A 27,063-nucleotide genomic window follows, 5' to 3' on the forward strand; every position below is an offset into this window, starting at 1 on the left:
AAATAAAAAAGGAGCAAATGAGTAGCACAGAATAAGCATTGTATGTTTAAAAGAACATACTGGCCAGGCGCAGTGGCTCATGCCTGTAATCCTAGTACTCTGGGAGGCCAAGGTGGGTGGACTGCTCGAGGTCAGGAGTTCGAAACCAGCCTGAGCAAGAGCAAGACTCCGTCTCTATTATAAATACAAATAAATTAATTGGCCAACTAATATATATATAGAAAAAATTAGCCGGGCATGGTGCCACATGCCTGTAGTGCCAGCTACTCGGGAGGCTGAGGCAGCAGGATTGCTGGAGCCCAGGAGCTTGAGGTTGCTGTGAGCTAGGCTGATGCCACAGCACTCTAGCGCAGGCAACAGAGTGAGACTCTGTTTCAAAACAAACAAACAAAAAAACCCCAACATACTATAAAACCAGACCAGAAACCTTTACGAATTATAAATAAGCGTTACCATTTTCCCTCTTTTCCAAGCTGTGGATGACCTTTAAATAAAAGAGGCTACCACTACAGAGGTTTAAGTTTTGTTAGTATCTTCAATGACAATTTTATTTCATAAGATAGTCACAATGTGAATACTTTAAAGCCTTACTTTAATGTAATTAAATCACCTTATCTGTATAGTGCAACATAAGCGAGGCCCACAATACGAGTACTTCTGTTTTGTACACAATAACCAAATTATTGAACATCAAACAGAATTAAATATTCCTTGCATTCTTGGAATTTTATATATTAGCAATGCAAGAGTAAATAGGTTTTCAAAGGGTACCCAAATAATTTTTAATGAAAGAAAAAGTCTACTTAGGCAACATTTTAAATACTTACATCAGTTTGTAGAAGCTTATTATCCAATGTCAAAAGTGTATGAAAATTATCCATCCAAGTTTCCATATTATCTTCAAAAAATTCAGGAAGATCCTAAAGAATAAACACTTTTGACTAAAATAAGTTCGCTACTTGCCACACATTCTGCACACGCCTATAGGGTTAAGCCCAAACTCAGCCTGAGCATTACCTATTCTGACAAGAATGCTCTGCTGCAGCTAGGTCTGGCAGCTTAATAAATCATTCAGACTTCTGCCTCTATTTGTCTGCTTTCATCCTAAATGATGTCACCTCTAGTTCCTGTCCCAGTCTAAATCTTCCTTCAAGGTTCAGATAAGCCTTTCGTTACAAAGCTCAGTGCTTACCAATACATCTCCTTTCCTTTTTAACCACTTTATTTATTATAAGATGACCACCAACACAGAATCAAACTTATCGGCTTACATAGGTACTGATTTCCTGTGGCAGAGTACTGCCTTCTTAATGAGGTAACCCCCCATTCTGTCCCCAAGGGTAAAGATTATGCTTCCTTTCTCTGGTCTCCCTTGTTTTGCATGACAAGTTATCAAGAGCTTCATTTTACCTGACTTCTCAGAAGTAGAATTCAAAAAAGGTATAAGCAAAAACAGTAGTATTCATTTAACTCAGAATTTCTCAAACTGATGTCTAGCTGCCAATGTGGGACATGTTATTTTGGGTTGTTCATCTTCTCCTACTTTAAACTTAAGAGAACCCAATTTCCTTTTGGGGAACACTCTCCCTATCACTGTGAGTGCAGTCACATTGTGAAGATAAGTACAGGTCCTGGCTATAAACAATGAAAAGGCCAGTTCCCTCTTGCATCTCACGGTAGCAATCTGTACCAATTAATACCCCTTTCTCAGTCCTGGAACTCGGAATCTTAAACTACTGATTCAAGAACAGTGTGCCCGTAGTCTCAGCTACTCGGGAGGCTGAGGCAGAAGAATTGCTTGAGCCCGGGAGTGTGAGGTTGCTTTGAGCTAAGCTGACACCATGACACTCTAGCTTGGGCAACAGAGTGAGACTCTGTCTCAAAAAAAAAAAAAAAAAAAACCCACAAAAAAACCCAGAAGGAATGATTGGGGGCCACTATCTCTATAGTAATAAGGTGACTAGGCATTCCTTGCTATAACCCTGAGGCTGTGTTTCCTCTGAAATGCCACTGTTCTTACACCTTTCAAAGGCTGGTACTTAAGTCTTCTGTTTCCCCCATGTTTCCAATAAAAGTCCTTTAGTAGCCTTTTATCTGGTTTAAAAAAAAAAAAAAAAAAAAAAAAAGTCCTTTAGTATAAGCTAGCTAGGGACCCCTAAACAAAACATGGTTCCCCAATGTTAAGGGGGAATTTTTATGTAAGTGAACAAAAAAGGAAGACCTCAGAAATCTGGTTTCTCAGTGCCTTCAATAATACAGTGTATAGGGTGACTCTCCAAACCTGTGAGTTACCATGTGAGGTTTCCCTACTTCACTGGCTACAAGAGAATGCTTTTTATCCATGAAACACCCATTAGCATCTCTAGAAACTACTGTAAAATTGAACAATGTGGATAAAGAACAGGGGGAAGCCAGATGTGGTGGTTCACGCCTATAGTCCCAGCTACTTGGGAGGCTGAGGTAGAAGGATCACTTGAGCCCAGAAGTTCAAGACCAGCCTGGGCAACAAAGTGAGACTCCATCTTAATACTTAAAAAAGAATTGGGGGGTGGAGAGGAGCAGGGATCTCAGAAAAAACTTTTCTTTCAGAAAAACAAATGCTAGCAAAGAAGTCTTTATCAAGTAGAAAACTATGCTTAACATCAAAGAATAAGAATCAAAAGAAAGAAATCAAATGAAACTTACCTGAAAGTTTAAACTATAGAACAATTTTGAGATCAGAATTAGGGAAGAAAAGAGAATCCTCAGGGCAGAGGCATCATTCGCATGGGTACTGCAGAGTTCAATGGTAGCCTTAGAAAGGAATTTAGCAACATGGTTTTAGTGTATTGTAAACCTAGTATGCTGATCTTAGAGAAATAGCCTTGTGCTATGCTGAAACTATTTATATTTCTTCTCCAAAATTTGGTTTTTAAATAGTAGTATATAGTCATTTAGGAGATTCTGAAAAATAAGTTAAAGTATATTTTTTAAACCGTCCAAAATAGCACTTCTAAAGTCTAATGTTAATATTCTGAATTATTGTATCTTTCTGGTCATCTGTGCATATATACAAATATATTACCCCAAACCATCTTTATATGTTCCAATTAAATAATTCCTTCGTCACTTGGCATTTAGGTTGTTTCCAATTGTTCATTACACTAACTGCAATAATAGGTTTATTTATAAAACTTTGTGCACACCTCTAATTTTCAAGAGTCTGAAATTGTAGGCGTGTATTACCACGGCAGCAGTGTGCTATGAGCACAGGTTTTAAAAGCCAAAAAGACTTGCACACAACTTAAGCTCTATTATTCGTAAGGAGCAATATACATTGAGGAATTTATTGTACTCTGAGCCTAATTTCCTTATTTTAATATGAGAACAATGCTTACCTTGAATAGAAAGTATAGTTAAATGAGAAAAAATACATAAAAAGTCTTGTACTTTGTATATACCTACCACATAAAAAAGATACTCAACAATGTTACACTGTGTAGGTTTGAAACTTTTCAAAAGAAATACTGCTTTAAACATTACCTATCAAATAAGCTTTCAAAGTATTCTCTTAAATTTATACAAATATTTAAGTAATTTAGAATACTAATTAAAAAACACCACCAAGATGTTATTCCATACCTTAAATAGATTAGTCAAAGGCAAAGCAAAGGCATCCAGAACAAGTTTAATTTCAGTCCATAACTCGTTTGACTTAAATTCATGACGGTATCTAGAAAATTAAGATGAAATAGAAATTTACAAATTTTTGTTTATTCACTTTAGGTCTTAAAGGGTCAATTCTGATAGATATCTACGACTAGATGGCTTTCTGAAATTCAAAGGGAATTCTTGGTTTTCTTTTTAAATGAATCAAGCGGTTTATGAAGACCAGGTATTTCACAGGTGATAGGGCAATATGAAATAAACACTCTACTTGACAAGAAACAAACACGATAATGAATTGAGGTTTATACTGTTATTCTAGGCTGATCATATTTAAAAAAGTGACAACAGGCACAAAGGTAACTTTACACAATCAAATAAAATTGAGAAAAGTAGTTTTAAAAGATGAACCTGTACATTAGTACCTTTTAAATAATGAATGTGCTGTACGCAGAACTCCATTAATAACATGGAAATCTCCACTCTGAAAGCGATTCACCATTTCTGTTAACAAGTCAGGCCATTTCTGAGGGAAATCTTCTCTTCCAATAATGCTAATGGCATCACTTAACTGGGGGAGGAAAGGATTAATTAGATGAGAGACTTACAAAGGAACCTACCTAAAGAGCAGGGCTACATTACCTGCTTCTGAATTTGCTCTGGGCTGCTAAGCATCAAGTGCACTATGTTGGCTTTAATGGCTACTCGATCAGCTTCACAAATTTTGTTTGGTTCATCTTCAACCTAAAAGCAAAACGTCAATGAGCAAGTAACATAAAATCCATATTCATGTCCACATGGTTTTCATGTTAAAACAGAACTATTTTTAATTCCCTGGTTTTCTAACAAAACTGTAGAGAAGGTGGAGCCTTCCCATAGTTTCACAGATCATAATCTGTTAAAGGGTCATAGATTCTGTTAACAATCTGATGAAAGCACGAACTCTTTCCCGAGAAAAATATACATTCCCTCTCAAATGCAAACATTTCACATACAAATTAACAAGCTCTCACTTCCTGATGCCAATTAAGAATTTCAGTTCTACATGTAAACTAATCAGAGTATGTGATTAAAAATCTTTTTTTTTTTTTAAACAGAGACAGGGTCTCAACTCTGTCACCTAGGCTAGAGAGCAGTGTGATTAAAATCTTTTCAGATGGATGGGCATGGTGGCTCACATCTATAATCCTAGCACTCTGGGAGGCTGAGGCAGGAGGATCACTTGAGCTCAGGAGTATGAGACCAGCCTGAGCAAGAGAGAGACCCTATCTCTACTAAAAATAGAAAAATTAGGAGGGCATGGTGGCACATGCCTGCAGTCCTAGTTACTTGGGAAGCTGATGCAGGAGGATCACTTGATCCCAGGAGTTTGAGGTTGTCGTGAGCTAGGCTAATGCCACGGCACTCTACTGAGGGCAACAGAGCTAGACTATGTCTCAAAAAAAAAAACAAAACAAAACAAAAACAAGATGGTGTTTGTACATCAGATCCACTCTTCCATCAACTGTAAGACCTTGCTCCATTAATTATTCCCTATTACGTCTGTATCCTAGATATTGTGTCTTAGAAAACAAACAAATCTCTACAGATGTATGCTACTTAATCCATATTCATCTTCAAAAGCTTCAATATAACTCTCACCTTAAAACTAAGGACTATTTAATGAAAACTTCTTTCTTTTTTTTTTTTTGAGACAGAGTCTTGCTTTGTTGCCCAGGCTAGAGTGAGTGCCATGGTGTCAGCCTAGCTCACAGCAACCTCAAACTTCTGGGTTTGAGCAATCCTCCTGCTTCAGCCTCCCCAATAGCTGGGACGACAGGCATGGGCCACCATGCCCGGCTAATTTTTTCTATATATATTAGTCGGCCAATTAATTTCTATTTATAGTAGAGATGGGGTCTCGCTCTTGCTCAGGCTGGTTTTGAACTCCTGACCTCGAGCAGTCCGCCCCCCTCAGCCTCCCAGAGTGCTAGGATTACAGGCGTGAGCCACCTCGCTCAGCCAATGAAAACTTCTTAATCATTACACACCTGGAATACATCACCCAAAGAGGTTCTGGAAGTCTCACTAGTTTTCCAAATCAAAACAGAGGGGGCCAGGCACTGTGGCTCACGCCTGTAATCCTAGCACTCTGGGAGGCTGAGGTGGGAGGATTGCTCAAGGCCTTGAGTTCGAAACTAGCTTGACCAAGAGTGAGACCCTGTCTCTACTGAAAATAAAAATAAATTAATTGGCCAACTAAAAATATATAGAAAAAATTAGCCAGGCATGGTGGCACATGCCGTAGTCTCAGCTACTCAGGAGGCTGAGGCAGCAGGATCACTTGAGCCCAGGAGATTGAGGCTGCTGTGAGCGAGGCTGACGCCACGGCACTCTAGCCCGGGCAACAGAGTGAGACTCTATATCTAAATAAATAAATAAATGAAAAATAAAAATAGAGGGAGACAGCTAGCCTACAAGTAGAGGGACAAACTTTTAGATATTGCTTCTAAGATTTACCAAGTCATTTGTTCACCACATGTGGTAACACCTGACTAATTATACAAGCTTAAAAATAATATTTATTGTTTTATAAACGTTCATGGAATGAGGAAAAAAACTAAGATTTTAAATAAAAATATTTTAGCAGGTTTAAGACTGACCTGCTTTTTAGAAAAACTGACCATTTCTGTCAACCTTAATACTTTGTGCTAAATCATTATTACTATGACTATAAAGCAATACTCATTTTCTCTCTATCATGAGCCAGGGCTTCTCAGCCTCAACATTATCGACATTTTGAATCATATAATTCTTTGCTGTGGGAAGCTGTCTTGTGCACTGTAGGATGTTTAGCAGCCATCTCTGGCCTCTATCCACTAGATGCTAATAGCAACCCCAACAGCTACGATGTCTCCAAATATTGCCAAATGTCCCCTGGTAGGCAAAACTGCCCCTACTTGAGAACTACTGTCCTAAGGTAAGGTAGGGAAAATGCCTGTTTCTTAATTGTTAATTTCTTAGCCATTAAACTTATAGCACAATAGGATTCATGTTAAATTAGATATTTCCATATCACATAAGACACAAGGCAAAATCCATCAGAAATTTCAGGGCCAGGTACGGTGGCTCACACTTGTAACCCTAGCACTCTGGGAGGCTGAGGCAGGATGATCACTTGAGGTTAGAAGTTTGAGACCAACATGAGCAAGAGACCCCATCTCTACTAAAAATAGAAAAAATTAGCTGGCACTTGTGGTGCCACACAAGTCTGTAGTCCCAGCTACTTGGGAGGCTGAGTCAGGAGGATAGCTTGAGACCACGAATTTAAGGTTGTAGTGAGCTATGATGATACCACTGTACTGTGGCTAGGATGACAGAGTAAGACTCTGTCTCAAACAACAACAACAACAAATCTAAATTACCTTGCATTCTACAAATTTTTTTATATATGTGACTTTTTTCAGCTTTAATTTTCTAAGTCCATGCCACAAGAGAAATTACTTCAATTATTCATTTAGACTGCTAAACTGCAATCGTAATGGAGATTAAAACCAAGCCACACTCTAGCTGTCTGAGTTATAAAGTTGAAGAAATTCATACAAATTCAAATGAAATAACAGATGCTTTGGAAAAGGGTCTTTAATTTTGGCTTTAATCTGTATTTGAATCTTTTTAGAGCACTGTTCATATAAATCTTATAAACATACAGGGCATTAAATTATATATTCACAAATTACTTACAATTCTCCAGTTCCGTTTAATATAGTTTTTGAATGTTACTGAGGCACACACTTTGATGACATTATCCTGGGACTTCTCCAATAATGTTAAAAGCAACAGTGGGTAATTCTGATTTCCTTCTACAGATTCAAGAAATTTCTCAGCTGTAAAAGAATTTTCATGTTAGAAAATTTATTAAAATCGATATTTACTGTTACATGAACTTTACGTAAGGTTTCATTTTTTTTTCAAACTGTGGAGAGCGGTAAAAGGGCTCATTTAGACTCCATAAATTTCCAATACAACTCTTATTTCTCTCCCAAGGTTTCAGTTTTCAAATCACTTTACCATCTATTAACTCACCTGATTCTCACAAACCTATAAAATGGCCTGACTGAAAGATTACCCCATTTAAAGGACATTGCCTCCCCAAGAGATTGACTTCATGGCAAAAGTTCTATTCTCTTGTCTTGTTTCAGAAAGGATTATTATTAGTACTCTTAGTAGTAATATTTATTTTATAGGATGATGATCAAATGAATGAATTTATGCTAATATATATTATTAACAATATGGGTCCCATTCTTTATGGACATATATGATTTCATTAAGTGGTCAATTACCCAGAAAGGTAGGTAACATTATTCTTATTTTAAAGTCAAGGCCATTGAGGTTAAATAACTTGTGCAAGATCACAAAGCTGGAAGCTTTCACCACTGAAAAAATTTTAGCTCAGTCCTTTTTCTACCTTATCAGCCCCCTAAGATTTCTTCTCAAACTAAAAATTTCTGAATACCAGCTATTAATTTATACAAAGGTTTTACCAACGTATTTTCAGTCCATATTACACTTTGGGATAAATTTCCTGGGTCTGCTGATCACATGGTGGTGGTGGTGGCACAGAATTTCTTTTAATGTTTCCTATCTTAAGCTTCAAAAGGCAACACTCATTTCAAGATTCCAGTATTTTTTTAAAAGGTATTTAATAATGTCATTTAAAACCTTCCCTCTTTCTGGATTGAGTCCCAAGAGTTTAACTATTAAATAACATTTTCGAACCCTCTCTGCTTTGTGTTTACCACGTCTTTCTTAAAGGATGAGGACTGTTGTACTGAAAAATGTTTTTCAGGAGAGGACATACTATGGTTTTGTATGAGTACAGAAACCTTTGGTTGTTTCCTCCTAGGTAGTGGTTAGCATTTCATACAGGGTTGTATCCATTATTTGGGGTTAAAGCCCATATAAATTGCCAGGTCTCTTTCCTAAATTGAAGTCAGCATCTGGAAAAATGATCTTGAGATTAATTAAGTCTATTTCTTTGTGTGTTCATTTCCTTCAATTTACAGAATATCTATATTGACATATGTCTGTATATTCAGAGCCTCAAAAGGTCTTCTGGGCCAAGCTGTGGCTCATGTCTGTAATCCCAACACTTTGGGAGGCCAAGGCTAGAAGATCACTTAACCTAGCAGTTAAGAAACCAGCCTGGGCAATATAGCAAGATCCTGTCTCTACAGAAAAAAAAAAAAAAGGTCTTCCAGTTCATCCGTACCACTGTCCCATCTCAATAATCAAGGAAGCACAGTCGTATCTGTTAAGCTGGGATCAAATATACATTTCCAGTCTAGTGCCAATCCTTGAGAAATGCTATGTTCATAACTCCTCCCAGAGATACCATTTCTATACTCTGCCCTGGATTCATAAAGCCAATAGAACCATCACCTTACTAAGACACATCATTAAAAATAATTTTTAACAGACCATGTTGGCAAAAGCTTTCAGAGAAAGTCTAAGAAGATTACAGCCAATATCTTTCCTTTATCCAGGAACACATCACATGAGCACTAATGAGAAAACCAATTTTCCCTCTCAGAAATCACAAAGACTTTTCTAGAATAGGATGGTTGCACTAACATGCTTATGATTCTATTTATTATATATAATGTGTAATTTAATACACGTACACATTCATTTGTGCCTTCATGGAACCCTTCCAAAATATTCTATATGAGCATGTACATTATGAAGTTCTGAAGCAGCAGTTTAAGAGCATTTCAGCATCAAGGATCAACTGACTGCTCACAAGACATATCTAGCCCCCAGAAGTAGTTTGTTTGGTTTGTACAGTCTCAAAACTTTTTGTAGTTGCTATAATTTAGATCCAAACAATATTCGCCCCTTAACCGGGGCATGTATTCACCTGATAGTACCAGTTCCTGCTTGGTCTGCCTCACTTACCTTTACATCTGACTCCTGTGAGCATCTGAGTTCAAAATATTAAGCTTATACTAAGTTTCTAACGGAAACTGGTCAAATTCAGGAGGGAAGGAAAGGAACTCTAGGTCTTAAAATATTAATTAAATCAAACACAACAGGGAGATTAAGAGACAGTATCTGATTACATAGGTTTTATTCATTTAATCACTTTTTAGGCAATTACTTTCATCTCTATACCGTAATTATTATATCTCCAAAGTAGGCAGATTTTAAGTGGGGATTTTCAGAAAGGTCAAGAGACGAAGCATTCTAAACATATTCCGACTTTTTTTCCCCTACCAATCCACAGGCCTAGTAACCCTACTTTTAATCCCTATAATCCCAGAAGTACTAAATAAAAGCCATTTTAATTAAAAAAACCCACACCATGTTATAGCAGCTTTAAGCAGCCAACCATACACTATAAACTATGCCTGAGAATCTAAGTATAAATCTCTCTTTTTTTTTTTTTTTTTGAGACAGAGTCTCACTTTTGTTGCCCAGGCTAGAGTGAGTGCCATGGCGTCAGCCTAGCTCACAGCAACCTCAAACTCCTGGGCTCAAGCGATCCTCCTGCCTCAGCCTCCCAAGTAGCTGGGACTACAGGCATGCGCCACCATGCCCAGCTAATTTTTTGTATATATATTTTTAGTTGGTCAATTAATTTCTTTCTATTTTTAGTAGAGACGGGGTCTCGCTCAGGATGGTTTCGAACTCCCAACCTCGAGCAATCCGCCCGCCTCGGCCTCCCAGAGTGCTAGGATTTAAATCTCTCTTTTTTTTAACTTTACAAACAAGCAGATTCCACAAAGGCTTCTCTCTCATCTGTCCTTTAAGAATTAATCAACCAGAAAACATTTATTCTGTTTACCTGGACGTCTGATGGCAGGATCAGGATCAAGTGTTTTCTTTAAATATTCTGTTAGTGTTTGTAAATTTGCATCGCTGAGCTCCATTGCTATAGAATCTAAAATAAAAAATAAGGTTTGGGTAATTGGTCACTTGTGGACACAGCAATTTACATTAACAAATCCTTTTACCAGCCTGAGCAACATAGTGAGACCCCATCTCTACAAAAAAATTAAAAAAAAAATTGGCCGGCTATGGTGGTGCAGGCTTATAGTCCCAACTACTTGGGAGACTGAGGCAGAAAGATAATTTGAGCCCAGGAGTTTGAGGTTGCAGTGAGCTATGATGACACCCTTGCCCTCATGTCTGGGCAACAGAGTAAGAACCCGTCTCAAACAAAAAAACCAAACCCAACTTTTCATAATTCTTTGCCCTCTGTGAAAATCATTCATTTGTTATGTTTTCAATATGGGGCTACAAGTCTGACTCTTAGCTGGAGAGTTCAGAAGATGGTTTTTTTTTTTTTTTGAAACAATGGTGAAATAATTTTGAGCTAAGGAATTAGAAAAACATCCCAAAATTTCAAAAAGACAGGCATAGAAAAACAAAGCTGAAGAATTGCTCAAAGTCACCCATAACTTTATCTAATTTAATGCTATGAGAAAGCTAATAAAGGCTGAGACAATCACATGAGGAACTTTAAAAAATAAAAGTCCTACAGTGACAATTAAAATTTTAAGCAGTAAAGATTCCATAAAAAGTTCTAAGATTAAAGAAATCAGAATAAATTCCTTCGTTTACAACATGTAATCAATCACAAATACTACAAACTACAAGCTGAGAATTTGCATTTAGGGAGATAATTCTGAAGTTCAGAAGATGACAGCTGTGATTATAATTAAAAGTTTTCTTACTTAAAGCTTAAACAAAACTAACTCAGAATTTGCTTATGACTGACCAAAAAAATTCACATCTGATTACAAATTTTAAGCTATAAACGGCCTATGTAGGTATAACTAGTAACACAGGCTAAGAAATACACAGGTGAAGAAATTTATTGTACAACATGGTGACTGTAATTACTAACAATGTATTGTTTACCAAAAAACTGCTGAGAATAGATTTTAAGTGTTTTCACCAGAAAAAAAGTATGTTAGGTTATATATATGTTAATTAGCCTGATTTTGCTATTCTACATATTTCAAAAGGTGTTGTACACCATAAGTGAAAGGTGGTCTTACTAATAACCTATCTAACAGAGGAAAATAAACTATCAAACAGAAAGTAAGAGAAATAAATTCATGACACAACTACCCTTTGTCTAATTAAAACGTGTGTGGCCTAACTTGTTATCTCTGAGTTCTTTCTCAGCCTTGAAAAAGTTCATGAGCTGATAGCAGGAGTGCAAGCTTCCCCTGCTTCCTCAAGGAGAGACAGTACCAAGTGCCTCCTGCTATCAATCCCCTGCATTAGAAACAGAAAAAGCCAACACAGCAGCTTCACAGGTTATCAGTCCCCTGAAACAGAGAAAAAAAAAATAAAATAACACATTTACTACCCTTTGAAAGAACCCAACATTTCCTTCCTCCCTGTGTGTCGTGGTCTCTCTCTCTCTCTCAAATAAACTTTTAGTTTTGTATATCCTAGTCACTCAGAATTCTTTCTCCCCTCCCCACAAACGGACTTCACACCCTGACCGTAGTATATACACTTTTGTCAATCAGAAAAAAATGCACAAAAATAGCACATACAGATTATAAGTGTTATATGTGCATGTGCAGTACTAGCAATAGACCAATAATCTTGGGAATGTTATCAATGGCGCTTTATGGTCTCCAAGTAGTTGGTTAGTTGATAGAATTAAATGCAAGACGAAAAAAATTTTGGGGGTGAGAGAGTGTTCTAAAATTTGACTGTGGTGATGGATGCACAACTATATAAATTTACTAAAATTCATCAAATGGTACACTTAAAATGAATTAATCTTATGGTATGTAAATTATACTTCCATAAAGCTATCTGAAAAACACTTCTAGTTAAAACCTATTGGGCAGTTTTTAGATGAACAGCTACATGTAGCTGGAAAACCTCTTCTGGGAAACCAAGCAAATTAATCTGAGGCTTCTTTTGTAAAGAAGAAAACTAGACATGGAGGGGTGCTGGCCCGTGTGCAGAGGCCTCACATGGTGGGTGTCAGCTCCTGTGCAGGGGCCTCATCTGGGGGGTATCTAGCCATGTGCAGAGGGCTCACGTGGGGGGCGTCGGGTCGTGTGCAGAGGGCTCACATGGGGATGTCGGGCCGTGTGCAGAGGGCTCATGTGGGGGGCAGCGGGCCATGTGCAGAGGGCTCATGTGTCAGGCCATGTGCAGAGGGCTCACGTGGGGGGCGTCAGGCCATGTGCAGAGGGCTCATGTGTCAGGCCATGTGCAGAGGGCTCACGTGGGGGGTGTCGGGCTGTGTGCAGAGGGCTCATGTGGGGGGTGTTGGCCCATGTGCAGAGAATGAGAAGCAGAGAAAGTGAACATTTAGTAAGGCATATAGTGAATATGGTTTTGGAAAGCCACACGCACAGTACCGTTATATTTGATAGTTTGAACTGTTCATTCTAAATTTCAGTTTTTTAAAAGCCCTTTTAGTGAATTGAATTGCATGTGTTTTTCTTTAAAATTTACAACTACATTTTTGAAATAATGTTTTTTGGCATTCTAGAGACCTTTAAAAATCTTTAAAAGAATGACAATAGAAATCAACTTGCAAATCAACTTACACCTTACAGATGTAAATTAGCACAAGGAGAATGTCAATGAAGAATAATAAAAGATATTAGGAACTAACCTTTAGGTTTGCTAGAAGAAATTCTATGTAACAGTTATTAAATGTGTCCCATGCATCCTCTCAAGGCACTCTGAGGTCTTCATTTTAAGAATGAGAAAACTTGAGATTGTAACTCACTCAAGGCTAGAACTAGTCAAAGTGCAAAGCTGTCAGTCACTCACTCACTGCTGCTATGGCCTCTACCTCCTGTAGCAACCCTGATGACCTCCCTTTCTTTGAAAAATAATTACTCCAAGTTCCCTGAACACACACACCATGCTCTCTGGCCTCTGCCCTACTTCTCTGACTGAACTGTCGTTTTTCTTTTCCTTCCGACAATTCACACACATGCTAACACACACATTCCCACGCATCTACACACTCCATCCATCCTTTTCTTGGTTTATCACAATGCAGGTGTCACCTCTTCTGGGGACCCTTTATTGATCCTCTATAACTCAAATAAGTACCCTCCACTTATTGCTCTTTATATGTGCCCGCTAACTTCTGAGATGTTGTTCTAAGATTTCTGCCACTAAGTTTTCTGACTTTTTCCATCCTCTTAGTTTTCTAAGTATCATAAGGGCAGCATTGGAATGGGGTCAATAAATCTGCTTCATAGACAGACACTCTGTCCCTTTCCTTACCCCATGCTTACCAGAAAATTACTGGTATCTAGCAGGGCTAAGAGTCAAGGACCAACATTTTCCATGGAATATGAAATCCATTCTGAAAACTCATTACCTCTCAAATCCAATCTCTCTTCTCCATTTCCTCAGCAATGGCTCTCATTAAGCCCAGCATTAGTTCTGACATGGTTTAATGTAACTGACCAGGGGTTCTACCTGTTACACAGCTTATCTTCCCTCCAACACACCCCCGCCAACCCTGCCCACAAAAATAAAAATAAAGAAGAAAAAACTAAGTGCATAATTTTTATAAAATGTAATACAGCTAAGTAGAAAAAACGTCAAGGATACCATAATTTAAATTATATAAAATAAAATTTACATATATTTAAATATATAGACAAAACTAAAAATACTCTAAAATGTAAACAGTGGTAACATGTAAGTGATGAATACAGCAGATTTTTATTCTCTTATTTTTCTAATATCCTACAATCACCCGTATGTATTACATTTACAGCCAGAAAGCATTAAAATTTTACTATATTTTAAAAATGTATGCTCAGCGTTTATGTATTAAGTCAAAAATTAAAAAAAGAGAAAAATAATTTTTTTTATTATATAAAAAGACATATATATATATATATATATAATGTCTCGCTGGGCACAGTGGCTCACACCGGTTAACACCAGCAACTCAGGAGGCTGAGGTAGCAGGACTGTTTGAGGTCTGGAGTTCCAGACCAGCCACAGGAACAACACAGGAAGACCTCATCTCTAATAAATAAAAATAGGTCAGGTACAGTGGCTCATGCCTATAATCCTAGCACTCTGGGAGGCCAAGGCTGAAGGACTGCTTGAGCTCAGGAGTTCAAGACCAGCCTGAGCAACAGCAAGGCCCCACCTCTACTAAAAAAAAAAAAAAAGAAAAAAACAGAAAGAAATTAGATGGACAACTAAAAACACTACACACACACAAATTAGCCAGGCATGGTGGCACATGCCTGTAGTCCCAGCTACTCAGGAGGCTGAGGCAGGAGGATTGCTTGAGCCCAGGAGTTGGAAGTTGCTGTGAGCTAGGCTGACGCCAGGGCACTCTAGCCCGGGCAACAGAGTGAGACTCTGTCTCAAAAATAAAATAAAATAAAATAAAAAATAAAAGTCTATGACAATAGGCAATCAAGTTCTTGCCCTCAAAGGAGCATCCACACTAGCTGGGAAGACAACACACAACTCAAATGACAAGTGCAGGCCTATAATCCCTTTCCTGCAGTCTTGAAACCCAAATGTCAATTAAACTGAAAAAAAAAAATAAAATAAAATTTTCTTTTTTACAAGTTTGTGGCAAACTCTTTGACAGGAAAATTTGGTCTTAACTGCTGGAAGCTATAAATATAGTTCTTATTTATGTCAGTATGTAAATTTTTTCACTAAAGCAATATATATATATTTTTATCACAAAATCAAAATATTTATTTTGTTCTTTTGCACATGACACTGTTAAAACATTCCTACTACAGCAATACTGCTCTCCAGGAACTTACAATCTAAAATAGTCAACATTAATTGTAGACCCAGTGATTAAGGCATTACATCAAACACAGTCTTTGTATCTTTAGATGTATCTTCTGAAGAAGCAGCTGGAGAGGGCAGGTTCAAAATTAAATGACATGAAAGTGTACCCCCTGCCCCTTCCTCCCAGCTCCTTATAAGGAACCCCTTGTAACTAGAACTCAAGACTAGTACCCATAGTCTGAAAGGGAATTCCAGACAACCCTATCACAGAAGTAGTGAAGAAACCTTAATTTCCAATCCCCTGGTGGACACACTGAGGATTCCCTATTTGTGGCCAAAGGGGCTGCTGAGTGTTCCTCCATCATAGACTGGAGACAGCACCTAAGATTCTACAACTCTGAGGAGGGTACTAGGTTTTCCTTTACCCAGCCTTATACAAGTTCCAGCAGGACCATTGCTTTTTTTTTTTTGAGAAAGAGTCTCACTCTGTTGTCCTGTGTAGAGTGCAGTGGTGTCATCACAGCTCACGGCAACCTCAAACTCCTGGGCTCAAGTGATCCTCCTACTTCTTGGTTCAAAGCCATACAAGTACACATTCCTTGCTCTCCAATATTTAACTGGCACCCATAGAGAAAGTACAAACTTCAACAGGGTAGTACTGTTTTGTGTCCTCTACCCTGAGGCACAATTAGATCTAGCACCAAGGAGGGCAGGATTTAACAGACCAGCAAAGGAAGACTCCCTTTACAGAGGTAGTTTGGATTGCCATGTAGACTAACAACTGAACAGAATAAAAATCCAATGTGATTCTTCATTGAGAAATGAGGTTTTGGCCACTTGTGATCTAATTAAGCCCCCCAGAGTAATAAAGATGGTCACGTGGAGGATAAGGGTCTGCCTGGGATGGGCATGTATGTGAGGAAAATCTGGCCATCAGCAAACCACACCCTCAGTCTCTCCAAAGAGAAAGCTGGAATTTTGCCCTTCTGGACCATGACTAGTGGATTTACACTGCAGATCAAAGGTCTCTCTCAACATTCAAACTACTTCCAAGAAACCACAGGTCTTTAAAAATAAGGACTAGTGATTTCATATAGGCTAGTGAAAATACTCTGGCTATAGCCCTTTGTGCATGTGCACGCGGGCACACATATACACAGCTGGAGCTGAATAAATGTGGAACGATTAAGTATTGAGTAGCAGCATTTACTAAGTGAGTTAAGCCCAAACATACCACCCACCAGTCAGCAATTCAAACGTCCATGCCCAATATCAGGTAATCCACCCCACCAGGTGATGCTTTCTTAGTTTAACGCACACATTCTCAAAGTGTGGTCCCCTGACCATCAGCAGGAGCATCACCTGGGAACTTAGAAACACCAGTTTTGGCACTCTGGGGTTGAGGCCCAGCAACTAGTGTTTTAACAAGTCCTCCAAGTGATTGTGATACATGCTAAAATTTGAAAATCACTGGCATAGAGGCAGACATGTGAAAACAATAATGAGAAAAAATAATTTAAACTCTTTTGCTTCTTTCAGTTGGGACAAACCAAGATACCAAGTCAAAGTAAAATGCCAATGGTTTTATTTTAAAATATCTATTTTCTCAAATTGATTTTTTTTTTTTTTTTGACTGGCAAGTTCATTCTAATCAAAATGTTAAGTGGGAACACAAGTTGATGAGTTAGCCATTCAAGAATACACTCTCTGCAAGCTCTAGGCCTGGATTTAGTCTCAAACCACTCTTCTGCACACTACAAAGATTTCAGTGCAACACATCACACCTAGAGAAAGGCACGATGTATCTCCCACTCATTAAGTCCAAGGACAGAACCTTATTTTCTAATGTTAAATTTGAGTTCTGGGTTTAGTTGGGCAAGAATTTCCCTCAGCTGCCATTAATCCTGGCTGAAATTAATCCCTTTCCATCACTCACACAGGGAAAAAACCCACCAAATTCACTTACTGTCTGTTTAAAAAAATTCAGAAGATTAAAAAGGAAGCAGATGATCAAGTCATTGAATAGAAAGCTACCTGGATTAGACAAGAACATATAACTTAGATCTAGAATGATGGGGGAGGAAAAGACATCTCATGGGTGGCTTCTCCTCAAGAGATATGGGAATCTCAGCTTATTAGAAAAAAGTTTGGGAGGTTACCACTTTAGCTCAGAGACTGTAAACTAAACTTCTGCTGAGCAGGGGCATGTGTATGTGTGTGTGTATAAAGAGACAGGAGCAAAAAGGGATGATTGGACCAGGAATCACATCTTCCAGTCTCGAACTGCTTCCCACTGTAATCGGTAAGGCCACGCCATGGAGTTAGACATTAATGGCAATGCTCTGTGATGTCCACTACCACTGCCTTCTTCCAGCTGAAGAGAAAGTATCCCGTACCAGCCCCTGCTGCTACAGCAATGCAGAGGTACCCGTTATACGTCATGAAGATGAGCATAAGGAAGTAGCTGATGACCACCTGGATGATATGCAGCACTGTTTGCAGGAGGTGGGGAAAGCTCAGCATCTGTTGCCCAACAGTTTTGTGGGTCTCCATAAGGATGGTTCCATTTGGTCCTGGGACAGGCATGGAATTGTACCGAATGCTGACTTGTGACTTACGAAGCAAGCTCTCTCGGGCTATCTTGAGTCCTTCATAGAACATTGCTAGTAAAAACACTGCCACAAAAGCTCCAGCCATTTCTCCAGCTGTATTGATCACCAAACCGGAAAACAAGAGTTCCACATTTTTAAAGCCAAAGTAGAAGGCCATAGGCATCATCATCATGTCGCTGTCTCCTCCACCATAGGAGTGTGAGGATGAAGTTGTCGGGTGATGGTGAGAATGATTCATTTTTCCAGGCAAAGTTGAGGGTCAGCAGAAGATTCTTCCCAGGTCGAATCCAGCCACTGGTGCCTCCCTCTCAGAATCTTAACCTCACCTTTTCACGACTCCTCAGAAGCCCCCTCCGCTTCTCTAAAGCAGTATTAATATGTTCAATTGCGGTACTACCCCAGGCCCCACTGGGCATGTTGAGTAATCCATAGTATGTGCATCTGAAAAAAACTCTGATTTCTGAAGGACATTTGTCCCCTGCAGTAGAAGTGCCAAATGAATCACACAGACAGCACCTTGACTGCTAAGAGGTTAAGAAGGGAGTCACGGGGGTATGTGGCCATCCAAGATTTTCCAGACACTGTGACTCTTGAACTGAACCTTGAACAATATGCAGATTTGGGCAGGCAAAGTAGGATGAGGACCCACCTCACAAGGGAAACAGTGTGAACACAGTAACAGATGGGAAGAGGACCAGGAGACTAAGAGCAGATCTCATAGGTCCCTCAAAACTTGGCTGAAGAGTTTCATGATCTAATGTATGACAGGAAGCCAATGAAGGTTTTTTGAAGTGGGTAAAAATTGAATGAAAGTGGAGTTTAGGAGCTTTGGGCTCCTAAACTAATGGTTTGCAGAATGGAGTTAAAGAAAAGAACAGAATTGTTAGGATACTTTTTCTTAAATGGGGGAGGGGTCGCATTTATGAACCAGGTACACAATGCCACATGTTTTATGTACTTCATATTATTTATTTCACACACCACTTTACATACAAGGAAGGGGATTCTGACAGGTCAACTATTAATAACTTGCCCCAAGTCACACATAGGCAATAAATAAATAAATAAATCAAGATCAGATTCAAATAGCTCTACCCTCTATTACTCATGACTACCCTTAGGTGGAAATAATGATAGAGGACTGAACTAGAGTGGAAGCACTCAGAACACAACAGAGAGCTAAGGAGAGGAAGTATCCAAGACTCTGAGATTTTGAACAATAACAATCCAAAAAATGGGGGATTGGGGAAACTCTTATCTCAATACTTAAAAACAAACAAACAAACAAACAAAAACCCCCGGAAAGATAGAAAAGGGCCATATCTAATGCTGTGCTTATGCAGTGTACTTTTCAACAGCCAGAAACCACCACTTGTATTTTCCTTACTGCATCCCTTTCTCTTAATTAGAAAACATGTTTATCACAAGGTAAGTGAATATTCTGATTGATTCAGTAGATTCCACCACCTACCTAATTCACCCTCTCTGATCCAGGACATCCCATGCGAATGAACATCAAGTCCCACTCAACCATACATATAATCTATTGAGAGGCTACCCTTTTCGGGTTTTTCATGTCAAAAGTTTGGAAAAAGCTGTACCCACTTAGGTGATTCAAAATATGAAGCACTTCAAAGGCTTCAGGAACTCATGAAGTTACCAGTTGATATCGTTTAATCCAGTGTTTCCCCTATTACTTGGAAAGCAGTGATGAGTTAATTCATTTTCCCATTCTATTTTTCTGTGTTGAAATGATGAATCTGTTATGAAATCATGAAAGTTTGCTGTTGCCAAGCAAAATCATTTACACCAGTGTATCTGAGCTAAAAAAAATTGGCCTTTCTTTGCCACATGTAAATTTATTCTACATTTGGAGATTCATGCAAGGCAGCATGTTAGAAACTAGGTGGTGGGGTAATATGTTTTACAGAGATTAATTGGATTTATTTTGCAGAATTCTTTTTTTTAGAGACAGTGTCTCATTATGTTGCCCAGGCTAGCGTGCAGTGGCATCATCAGAGCTCACTGCAACCTCAAACTCCTGGGCTCAAGTGATCCTCCTGCTTTAGTCTCCTGATTAGCTCAGAATACAAGTGCAAGCCTCCATGCCTGGCTTATTTTGTTCAGTTTTTAAATATACTTCTCAATATATGTGCATTTCACTAACTTTCTTCATTATGTTTTTCTGGCACGTGTATATTTTTCAACCCAAACTCCTTAAATCCCCCATAATCACTTGTATTAAAAACCCAAACTGTTCTGCACAGCCAAAGAAACTGTCACAAGAGCAAACAGACAACCTACAGAATGGGAGAAAGTATTCGCAAGCTACAAATCTGATAAAGGGCTGATAACTAGAATCTATTTAGAACTCAGAAAAATCAGCAAGGAAAAATCAAACAACCCTATCAAAAAGTGGGCTAAGGACATGAACAGAAACTTTCCAAAAGAAGACAGAATAATGGCCAACAAAGATATGAAAAAATGCTCAACATCTCTAATCATCAGGGAAATGCAAATCAAAACTACAATGAGAGCCGGGCGCGGTGGCTCACGCCTGTAATCCTAGCACTCTGGGAGGCTGAGGCGGGCAGATTGCTCGAGGTCAGGAGTTCGAAACCAGCCTGACCAAGAGCAAGACCCCGTCTCTACTATAAATAGAAAGAAATTAATTGGCCAACTAATATATATAGAAAATTAGCCGGGCATGGTGGCGCATGCCTGTAGTCCCAGCTACTCGGGAGGCTGAGGCAGAAGGATTGCTTGAGCCCAGGAGTTTGAGGTTGCTGTGAGCGAGGCTGACGCCACGGCACTCACTCTAGCCTGGTCAACAAGCGAGACTCTGTCTCAAAAAAAAAAAAAAAAAAAAAAACTACAATGAGATATCATCATTTATCTCCAGGGAGAATGGCCTTTATTAACAAGTCCCAAAACAATAAATGTTGGCATGGATGAGGAGAGATAAGACACTCCTACACTGCTGGTGGGACTGCAAACTAGTTCAACCTCTGTGGAAAGCAATATGGAGATACCTTAACGTGATACAAGTGGATCTACCATTTGATCCAGCAATCCCACTACTGAGCATTTACCCAAAAGAACGAAAGACAATTTATAAAAAAAACCCACCTGCACTCAAATGTTTATAGCAGCACAATTCACAATTGCAAAGATGTGGAAACAACCGAAGTTCCAATTAATACATGAGTGGATTAATAATATGTAGTATATACATAGCATGGAGTACTATTCAGCTATAAGAAACAATGGTGATATAGCACCTCTTGTATTTTCCTGGATAGAGCTGGAACCCATTCTACTAAGTATCCCAAGAATGGAAAAATAAGCACCACATTCACTCACCAGCAAATTGGTTTCACTGATCAACACCTAAGTGTACATAATAGGAATTACATTTATTGGGTGTTGGGCAGGTGGCTTATGAAGGGGAGGAGGGGATGGGTATATACATACATAATGAGTGCGATGCCCACCATCTGGGAGATGGACACACTTGAAGCTCTGAATCGAGGGGGGAGGAGGGCAAGGGCAATATACGTAACCTTAATAGTTGTACCCCCATAATATGCTGAAATAAAAAAATAAAATATTTTCTCAGCAAAACAAACAAAAAATCCAAACTCTGAACCATGGCCAAGAGTCTATTCAGTCAGGCACCTGTCAACCGCATCTTCTACCTCCTTGTCCTGGCTCTTGCTACATTGCAAAAGCCTTCTCTCTGTTCCTTGAACCAGCCTTGACAGTTTTCCCTACCTGTACTAACACCCTTCCTCTAACTTGTTAGTGGGTACCATTCAGCTTTTAGCCTGCTGTCAACTCCTCAAAAGGGTCTTCCAAGACTACCATCTACACCAAACCTATTTTTACTGTGTTACCAATTATCTTCACTTGAAGTCATCTTTTAGGTATTTATTGTCTCTTGCACACACTAGACTGCAAGCTCCAGAGGGAGCTCTGTCTTTTTATGTTTGCCCAGGACCCTGAACATTGCCTGGCAAATAGTAGATATTTGGTAAGCATTTGTTGCATGAACTAATGGATGAAAACAACACGTAAGCCACCCAGCTAAAACATGAGTTTCCAGTCAAGACTGGAGACTATCCTTTGAGGATCAATTATTAGCAGACCCAACATAACATAGCTACTCAGTCACATCTATTGAACAAATGACCAACTTAACTGCCATAATTAATTTCTAAATTCATTCAAAAGTGCTTCAAGAAAGAAGTGAATTTTGAGATTTGTCTCGTATTATTTTTCACACATGCCAGTGCTTATACTTTTGTTTCAGGGCTTTGCACGTACTGTTCCCTCTGCCTGGACAGCTCTACCCCTGAAAAGCCACATCACTCACTGCATACTTCATTCAGCATCTTTTCAAATGTCACCTCTTTTCAGAGATGGCTTCCTGGACTAAAAGAGCACCCACCTCAGTCACTCTCCATTCCTTCACTCTATTTTCCAAGTAAATTTTATCAGGCATATTGATTTCTTATTTACTGTGCTTCTTCCTCTTAGATCATAAGCTCCATGAGAGCAGGGACTTTGTGTTTTGTTCACTGCTATCTCCCTGGAACCTTACAACACTGATGAGCACCTACTACATATCTGTTGTACTATTTAAAAAAGCTAGATACCCTTGATTTTTCCCTCAAAAGCATTATCATTCTTCATATTTATTCTGGTGAACTGACTGTGACAAACAGAAAGAGGTGGAGACAACTATTCTAAAACCACAGAGAATGAAACCTAAAGACAAAGCTGAGGTGCTAGGGCAGGTCTGTTTTTAAGTTAAAAAGTGAGGGGTTATATAAATATGCATGCTATCATCCCTGAAAATTAAAATACTACACAGATTCTAGAATCTTAAATTAGTTAAGGAACTAAATATTTGTAAACAAATCTTTTTTATATCTCCTTAGTGATAAAGTCTATAAAACCAAATTGTGGCCATTCACAGTGACTCATGCCTATAATTCTAGCACTTTGGGAGGCTGAGGCAGGAGGGTCACTTGAGGCCAGGAGTTTGAGCCCAGCCTGGGAAACAGTGAGACTGCCCCATCTCTACAAAAACAAAAATTTTAAAAATAAGCTGGGCTGGGCGCAGTGGCTCACGCCTGTAATCCTAGCACTCTGGGAGGCTGAGGCAGGAGGACTGCTTAAGCTCAAGAGTTTGAGACCAGCCTGAGCAAGAGTGAGACCCCGTCTCTACTAAAAATAGAAAAAATTAGCCGGGCATGGTGGCGCGTGCCTGTAGTCCCAGCTAGTAGGAAGGCTAAGGCAGGAGGATTACTTGAGCCCAGGGTTTTAGGTTGCCGTGAGCTAGGCTGATGCCAAAGCACTCTAGCCCAGGCAACAGAGTGCGATTCTGTCCCCCCAAAAAAAAAAAAAAAAAAAGCCAGGTGTGATGGCATGCACCTGTAGTCCCAGCTACTCCTGGGCTGAGGCAGGGAGGATTGCTTGAGTCCAGGAGTTGCGAGATTGCAGAGAGCTATGATGATGCCACTGTACTCTATCCCAGGCAACAGAGTGAGACCCTGTCTCAAAAAAACAAAGAAAACCAAAACAACAACAACAAATTGTAAGCTTAGCCTTGATTTGAGAAAGTGTAACAAATCTGGGAATTTTAGAGAACACATCACAGGCATTCAAAATTATCAGCAAGATCAAGGTCTACTTGTTATCTTGTTTGACCACATGTGAAGGTGCTTTGACATTTTAGAATATTAGCAATATATTAACATAAAAAGTGTTATTGATATAAAAAAGACTCAAACTAGAAATGAAAAATTCATTTTGTTGCCTTTAACCACTTCCGTACGACACTCACCGGCTGGGAAACCTTGCCCACAGTCGGCACTCATAGTCCGCATGATAGTCTGTGCTGTGCATTGACGAGGAATCTGTTTTGCTCTTGTGTGATGAGGAAAGCTTTAAAGCACTGAAAGCTTGCTTTACTTTACAGGCAGCTTTACTTGTAATGTAAATCAGAATAGGTAACATATACATATGTTTTCATTATGTTATTTTTAAATGTTCACAATTTTATTTTGATAAATGAAAAATTAGAAAAGTCATATCACAGCTGTCGTAAAAGTCGCTGTATGCGTTCATCTGTGGCTGTTGACTATAGTAGATGCTCATACTGAAGTGGTTAAATGAGAGGATGACATTTTACTTTCTCCGTAGAACTACATTTGGGATAATTCTCTACCAAAACACAATAAAAAAAAAACATGTACCACAATACCTCAATTATAATAGACTTATCTAAATCCCAAGTTGTTGTTAAATAAAATGGTTGGACCTAAGTGTAGCCTCTTCCCACAGGCCCTCAGTTATAGATGAAGATTTTTTAGAATAAAAGCTTTGCTTTCCAAGGCCATCTCACAGACATCTGTAACATAAGCTGATCCAGGATGTCTGCCTTTTTCTTAGACACTTCCTCCACATTAGAGAACCATTCCTGAGGCCTTACATCTCAGGGAAAGAAATCCAATGAATGAAAACGATGTGGCACCCACACATTAAGAACCTACCCCATGCTAGATACAACCTAGGAAAAGAAACAAAGAAAGAACCTACCCCAACATCTCACACATCAAGAACATACCCCAACACCTCAAACCACCCTCTGCTTTCTAATGACAGCAATAAACTACTTAGAATCAAATCCAAACTCCTTACATTGCCCATGAAGTCCTATATGATCCAGTCCCTGGGTAATTTTCCCTTCTTCACACAGCAGTTTAGGAAACTGGATGTTTCTCAAATATCCCATTATTTCAAGCCTGTTCCTGTCTTTGAGCCTTTGCACTATTTCCTCTCCCTGAAATATTTCATCCCTTCACCCTTTCATGGCTGGTTTCTGCACAAATGTCACCTCCTCGGAGAAGTCTTCTTTGCCTGTCACATCATTCTGTCATTTGTCACTATGTGAAATTATCTAATTAATTTACTTGTGTTGTTTCTTTCACCCACTGGAATGCATGCTCCTTGAGGGAAGGAACCTTGTCCATTTTTGTTTCTTCACTGTATTTCCAGAGTTCACCTGGATGCTCAATGTTGTTAAATGAATAAAGAAACAAATTAGCTTCAAAACCAGAGCACTGCTCTCACATCCATCCAATCCTGTATAGAAAATGGTTTCCCTCTGTCTCAGACCTCAACTAGCAGAAATCAAAGTAACAAGAAGGCGAGAGAGAATTCCCTCACATTGATGGAAAGAAGTGAAAGATAAGGTGTTGCCAGCACAGTGGTTCATACCTGTAATATCCTAGCACTTCGGGAAGCTGAGGAGAATCATTTGAGGCCAGGAGTTCAAGACCAGCCTCAGCAACACAGCTAGACCCTGTCTCTATAAAAAATAATTAGCTGGGTGTGGTGGTGCACACCCGTGGTTCCAGCTACTCAGGAGGCTGAGGCAGGAGGATTGGGTGAGCCCAGGAACTTGAGATTACAAGTTACAGTGAGCTATGATGGGCCACTGCACTGTAGCCTGGGCAACAGAGAGCCAGTCTCTTAAAAAAAAAAAAAAAAAGAAAAAGACACAAAGGCAAAAGAGCCCAAGGTGGAATCCTCTTCTGTGCCTCCAAGCCAGAGTACTTGTGCATCTACCATCAGGCAAGCACATGTGTGTGGCACCTCTGATGGACCACCAGAGATACAGAAGTCAGGATGGACAAAATTATCAGCAAGATCAAGGTCTAATTGTTATCTTCTTTGACCACACGTGAAAGTGCTTTGACACTTTAGAATATTAGCCATATATAAACATAAAAAGTGTTACTTATATAAAATGAAAAATTCATTTTATTGCCTTTTAAATTAGGAGATGCCCTCAAAGAGCCTACATCCTAACGGCTAAGAAAGGCAATAAACAGTAAACAATGAGTAACTGTAGATGCTATGAAGTAAATCAAATTAGCTGATGTTGGTGAAGAGGGAAAAACGTCCTTAGCGAGGTTCAGTCAGGGGAGGCCTAAGGTGAGGAAAACTTGGAGGGAGCCAGCCTTGCAAGGATCTGATGTTAGTAATTTCCAAGCAAATAAAAGGCAAGTGCAAATGCTTTACAGTACAAATGAGACTGGAATATTTAAGGGGGAAAAAAAAAGGTCAGGAAAGTATAACTAAGGTGTTTAAGGAAGAGAAACATGTGGACAATGGTCAGCTCAGGTGGAACCTTTGTAAATCACGGTAAATCACTTAATGGATCCTCAAAGCCACTTTATGAGGTAGATTACATTATTAACCCCATTTTGCAGCTAAGGAAATAGAGGCTCGGAGAGATTAAGTGACCAATCCTAAATTACATTCTTAGAATGAACCCAGGTGATCTCACTCCAAAGCCCATGCTCTGAGACACCATAGCTTAGCATTTCCTCAAAAACGGGAACTCCCATGTTACTGGGCATTTATTATGTCCCAGATGCATGGACTAGAATTTAACCCTCATAATTCAGCAAAGTGAGATCAAGGTGCCCATTTTACAGTCAGGGAGACTGAAGCACAGAGAGGTTAGAGAAGTCTGAGTTCAGGGGCTTCACCAGTGTCCGGAGAAAGAGACGATCCCGAGGGAGCCGGCAGCTGCACACAGCCCGCAGCCCGGCTGGGACAGGCCCCACTGCCGCACACCCTGCTCACGCTGCGCGCGGCCCCGAGCGCCGAGAACGGACGCGTGAGCGCCACCAATGAGGAGCGGCCGTCCCAAGCGGCGAGACGGCGGCGCAGCCAATCAGCGCAGCGTTGGAAGGGAAGGGGCGGGTGCTCTCGCCGCTCGAGTTAGGCCGCGACTCTGCCGCCCTCGTCCATCACAGGCCTCAGGGCCGCCAGGCCTCGGCCGGAGACCTAGGACGCCACGGGGTGCGCCAAGGCCGGTTTGCGGAGGCGAAGACCTAGCCTGAGTGCACCACCCAAAGCACAGGCCCACACTCCGCCCTTTCCCACAAGCGCGGTCCTCGCTTCCTAGCGCTCGGAAGTGCCAGGAGCGCCTCATCCCTTACTCAGCGGGACCCCAAGA

At 39.6% G+C, this 27,063-nt stretch overlaps 2 protein-coding genes across 2 annotated transcripts in view; both read right to left on the reverse strand.

Moving 5' to 3' along the window:
- CSE1L (chromosome segregation 1 like) overlaps positions 1 to 27,063 on the reverse strand; it is a 51,067-nt gene that overhangs the window by 23,639 nt on the left and 365 nt on the right. Inside the window, 7 exon segments of the mRNA XM_012760336.3 lie at positions 828 to 920; positions 2,686 to 2,793; positions 3,622 to 3,712; positions 4,071 to 4,216; positions 4,288 to 4,389; positions 7,369 to 7,511; positions 10,475 to 10,570. Coding sequence (XP_012615790.2) covers positions 828 to 920; positions 2,686 to 2,793; positions 3,622 to 3,712; positions 4,071 to 4,216; positions 4,288 to 4,389; positions 7,369 to 7,511; positions 10,475 to 10,570 — 779 coding nt within the window.
- LOC105868925 (high affinity copper uptake protein 1) lies at positions 15,346 to 20,864 on the reverse strand. Its single transcript, XM_012760338.3, has one exon. It carries the CDS (start codon positions 18,259 to 18,261, stop codon positions 17,740 to 17,742), a length of 522 nt encoding a protein of 173 aa, XP_012615792.1. The 5' UTR covers positions 18,262 to 20,864; the 3' UTR covers positions 15,346 to 17,739.

This window comes from Microcebus murinus, chromosome 16, assembly GCF_040939455.1.
Source record: "Microcebus murinus isolate Inina chromosome 16, M.murinus_Inina_mat1.0, whole genome shotgun sequence".
In the NCBI taxonomy this organism is placed as follows: Eukaryota; Metazoa; Chordata; class Mammalia; order Primates; family Cheirogaleidae; genus Microcebus; species Microcebus murinus.

Bases quoted from the DNA above. Each gene is read 5' to 3' on its own strand.
- LOC105868925 (XM_012760338.3), bottom strand. From the start codon at position 18,261: ATGAATCATTCTCACCATCACCCGACAACTTCATCCTCACACTCCTAT.